Here is a 5,095-nt window from a genome sequence, read left to right on the forward strand (position 1 = left end):
TTGGGATTTAGCATCAATAATTGCTAGTGCTTGGAACGACTCTTCCCCAATCATCAAAATCCAAATGTCGATTAAAGAAATGATTTCTATCTAGACCAAGCTTCCGCATGAATGAATCAATATTATAAAGTTGCACTGTTCATTAATTTGTCACACATGTTTAATCAGTTATTACTTAAAGGAGGGCCTAACGAATTAAAATATGCTTAATTTGTATAGCGGACAGCAGAAAGAAACAGCTCGAGTTTCATTAGTAATAATTAGCTCTTTGAAAGATAATACTTTTGCACATTTTATTTCTATGTCATCAATTTTTTTTTTTTTTCACACAACAATTATAATTGTATATACAAGTGAGACGCTCAATAATGATAGCATTAATGACAGGTAGTGTGACCACCCCTTTGTTATAACAAACATGATTTCGGTAAGAAAAAGTATAGACAATAAAAATATTAAACAATGTGAATAATAAATGTATTGGATGTTTAATTTATTAGATGTATAAATGGTTATTTTAATATTAAGATTTAACTGAGTAATTTGAGGGTATAGTGTGTTTTTATTTTATGAGACCAATTTTAGAGTCTATTGTTTATATTGTTTGCACAAAAGTCATTATCTACCTGGTAAAATCCGGTATAAAAGTACAAGAAAAAATAATAATAAAAAATATATAATTTTATATATATAATATTTATAATTACATTTTTTTTACTATTAATATTATCTAATTTTAAGATATGTATTTTTTAAATTCTATTTATTTATTATAGAAATAATTAATATAAATATAAAATAAGGTAATCTTAAACAGAATTTTTGAACTAATTTGTATTGTCTTGTAATTTTTTTATCATTAGAAAAAAGATGTATTTACGAAAATGCAATTTGCATTTAATCTGAAAGCATGATCCCATTAACAAAAGGAACAAATCAATGCAGAAAAAGCAAGAAAATGCAAGGATAGAAAGTTGGCAATATTCTTTACATACATGAATCTTTCGTAACCCTCTTTTTGAGACCGAATAAAAAAGTAAAGGCTATTGAAGAAACAAATCTTGATCAATGGCATTGAAGCCATCCCATGAGAGAATTGAATCCATACTTTCAATCCATTGCTGTAACAGATTATCCTGATCATCATGGTCATTCTTGGATTCACCCTTAGAAAAGTGACTAGAATAGTTATTATCATCAATAGAAAGAGAAGAAGAACTGCAGTGTGAACTAGTAGTAGTAGTGCTGGTATTATTATTATTGATCTCTTGTTTCACCATCCATGATTCCAAGTCGAATTTTGAACACATCATGTCAAAATCGTTCAAAATCTCAGGATTATCATCATCCCAGCAATTCACCTTCTTTTCTTCTCTTTTCGTCTCCTCCTCCATGGATTTAATTTCTTCTTCTGCATTTTCTTGAGGCTTTTGTGAAATAGTTGTCTGTAAGTTGGTGTTGTTATTTTTGTCCTCATCATCATCGGTTTGTTCTTTCTGTTCAATTTGCTTGTGTGTCACAGGGTCTAATCCAAGGAGCTTCAGCCTCTTCTTGATTCTTGTGTTCCAATGGTTCTTGATCTCGTTGTCTGTCCTCCCAGGAAAATGGGAAGCAATTTTAGACCACCTGATATATTGTTCTGATATATTAGTAATTATATTATCCAATAATAATTGTTAAGGCAAATATATTTTGAACCCTAAACATCCATAATTTATTGAATTTTTGTATAGATTTTATTTCAATACATAAATTTGTTTCCAACATGTATAGTAAAAATAAGTTATTTGTATAGAATATTTATTCTAATATAAAATATTTTACAAAATCATCTAATTACATTTTCTATAACCACGCAATCAATAAAAAGATAATTATCTTTATTAACATGACATTATATAATTAAATATACACATAAAATTATTTTATTCTAACAATACATTTAAATTAAATTTTATAAAATATAAATTAAAAATAAATTAAATTACGCATGTATTTATAATATATACAAATATAATTTTTTCTGTACACATAATATTTTTTAGGTGAGTTCTACCCAACCCCCTCTATTTCAACATGTAAATTATCCCTCGTAACGTGACATGCTTTAATTGGATGCTTAGTTTTAGTTTGAGTTAATTTAACTCAATAAGAGTTAATATGTTAACTAAAGTAGGGTAATTTTGTAATTAAATATTTTTATAAGAGGGATAAATATATAATTTCTATAAACATTAAAAAATAAAGTTATATTTTTATTATTGTATAGAAATTTAATTTACCCCGATCCCATTTCTCTCTGAAATTGAAAGAAAAAATCAACTCATTGGGTGTTCCATATTTTGATGAACCAGGAAATAAGTATTTAGAGAAAATAACTAACTAAATGGCTAGAGAAAAAAGATTTGAGTCTATCAGAACACCGTGAGACCATCTCGACCACAAGGTTGTAGCGCGAACGATCCTCCACCGTTCAGATGGCATGCGCTTTTGAACAATTAATCACACTCTGACCTCACGGTCGTAGTTCATCCGCCAGACTTTGGTTCCTGTCTTCTTAAAACTCAAGGATACAGATGTACGAGCCTATAGAACAGATCCTGTTCAAGTAAGGTCGTGTTCTGTGTTTTGTGTTCTGTGTTTAGTTATAAAAACTGCTTTTGTTTTGTGAACCTAACCCAGGTGAGACTAAGTTTACGTTTGCGAAATTCAGAAAATCTTAAAATTTAAGAACGTGAAATCGATTATGATGGCTTTTTATGATGATAGTGTAGAAGGGAAAGACGAAAAAGAAGATGAAAATAATGATGATGATGATGATAATGATAGTGATGGTGATGATGATATGGGATTTCTGGATGGCATTGAAATTAAATTTGGAGGTATTTAATTACATAATCACCCACTTTGGGCTATAATTTAATTACTAATAATTTAACCATAGTTAACATAGCAACTAATTAAAAGATGACATGTCACAGAGGGTAAATTACATGTTATTATAAGAATGGTAGACTAGAATTTACCTATTTTTTATTTATATTATTTATGCTTTTCAATTTTATTGGTGTCAAATAGACACTAATTTTATAATTTTCACTCAGCACTCATTTATTAATTAGGATTATACCTATTAATTAGCATAGCAGAGGCTTCTTTATAATCCATTTACATAATTAACATTCTTTATTCCAAATTCATTCTTTTTTTTTTTGAAAACATATATATAATATCATTCGGAAACGGATAACGCCGTATGTACCTGTTACCAAGACGTGAATGTAGTTGTATAATTTGATCCTCTTCCATTTCTGTGAAGCCACCTCTCTTAAGGTCAGGCCTCAAATAATTAATCCACCTCAATCTACAGCTCTTTCCACATCTTAGCAAACCTTCACCACCATGAAATAATAACATGCATCAAGTTAATTTATTTAGATGTGTTTAATTTAATGCACAGATTATGTAAAAATTTTACACATCAGACAATTAATCACATTCATTTTTTAGAAAGAACATAGCTAAAATAAAAATAAAAAATAAAAAATTATTATTTTCACATGACGAATTGGCGATAAATAATTGAATGTACGTGTACATTAAAATTAAATTCTTATTAGATACCCTTTAATAATTTCAATGCAAATTTAAAATGGATAACTTTAGTGTGTACCTGCAAGCTTGGGAACCATTCTCCAGCAAAGGATGCCATTGTTGAGGATAAAGTTCATGAGCTTGTGATCTTCTTCAATAGTCCATGGACCTCTCTTTAAACCAACCTTTTCACAACAAGGTTGTCTTCCCATTATTATTTAATTTTTGCCAAGAGAAATAATAGTCAAGACCTAAAGATATATATCACTTGATGATGATGATGATGATGAGAGAACTAGCTAGCTTGTAGCAATTGCAAATCAAAGAATTGAAGTGAGAGAACTTATAAAAGGTGCTCAAGATTGAAGCAAAGATGCTGCCAGTTCATTCACACATTTAAAAAAGACTAGGGTGTCTTTTGAGAGGGGATACAAATGATTGCTGGGAAAAGCACTTTGAGTTGAAAGCTATGAAACTTGAAAGCGTGGGAGGGTTGTTACTTATTAATTATTATTATAAAGTGGTGGTCACCATTCATCACCACCTTTATTGAGACAAATACAAAGAGTTATGATTGTTTGACATCATTGTTTTGGTAAACTGTATTAATGAAGATAATTAATTTTGTGATATCAATATATTATACACGTCACCGACCTTTATTTCAATTTGTTATATCTATGTATATTAACTTAATAAAAAAATAACATATTATTTTTGAGAAAATATTAGGATATTAATATTTTAAATTAGTGTAAAAATAAAGTTAATTAGCATTGTTTTAAATATAAAATAAAAATTAAAAAAAGTGTTAGCCACCTAAAATTTATCATTCATAAAATATAGGAACACTAAATACATATTATAACTTAAATATTAGGAAAAAATAGTAAAAGAAAAAATTATTAGTAAAAGGAAAAAGAAAAAGAAAAGTATATGTGTTCATATTTTCCATCAAATATCAAGTCTATGTATAATGAGTCCCAATTCAACCACACCTAATTAAAGAAAAAGGAGTTTCCATTTAAATAAAAAGAAAGTTAAAGAAAATTAAAGGACCAAAATATGATAGAATCTTGGCGTTGACAAATTATAATGTTTGGTACCAAAAATCTCCTGTTATTTTGTAATTTACTACCAGTCCAAGTGAGTTGCAACCTCCATAAAAAGAATAAAAGAGTTTGATGGGATTCCATGGAAGCATGGACCCAAAGAGGCTGGCCTGCTTTGTCGTTGCAGTCAACTCATCATTTTAATCTTTGAGTAGAAGATGCCTTTCCCATAAGTGCCCAATTTTCAGGAAATTCCACCGGTGGATATATTCAATTGGGAAAATTGATGAATTTGATGATGAATTAGGTAAGATGTGGTGGTTAATACGACACATCAAAACTATAGTTGTTAATCAGTTTTTAATATTGAACGTGGGAAAAGGATATGGAAATTAAAACAATTTTGTTAGATAATCAATAAAGATATACTTAATAAATAAGTCAACAAA

The 5,095-nt window shown here is 28.6% G+C and overlaps 1 protein-coding gene and 1 pseudogene across 1 annotated transcript; both read right to left on the reverse strand.

Annotated features, from left to right (window-relative positions):
- Nucleotides 1-950: 950 nt before the first annotated feature.
- LOC107494831 (myb-related protein 315) lies at nt 951-4,001 on the reverse strand. The gene is made up of 3 exons (XM_016115866.3): nt 3,674-4,001; nt 3,263-3,392; nt 951-1,626 (listed from the first exon to the last, which is right to left on the reverse strand). Exons 1-3 carry the CDS (start codon nt 3,804-3,806, stop codon nt 1,044-1,046), a joined length of 846 nt encoding a protein of 281 aa, XP_015971352.1. The 5' UTR covers nt 3,807-4,001; the 3' UTR covers nt 951-1,043.
- On the reverse strand, nt 2,409-2,618 carry LOC127740000 (uncharacterized; annotated as a pseudogene).
- Nucleotides 4,002-5,095: the final 1,094 nt, after the last annotated feature.

Source organism: Arachis duranensis, chromosome 6 (assembly GCF_000817695.3).
Source record: "Arachis duranensis cultivar V14167 chromosome 6, aradu.V14167.gnm2.J7QH, whole genome shotgun sequence".
Classification (NCBI taxonomy): Eukaryota; Viridiplantae; Streptophyta; class Magnoliopsida; order Fabales; family Fabaceae; genus Arachis; species Arachis duranensis.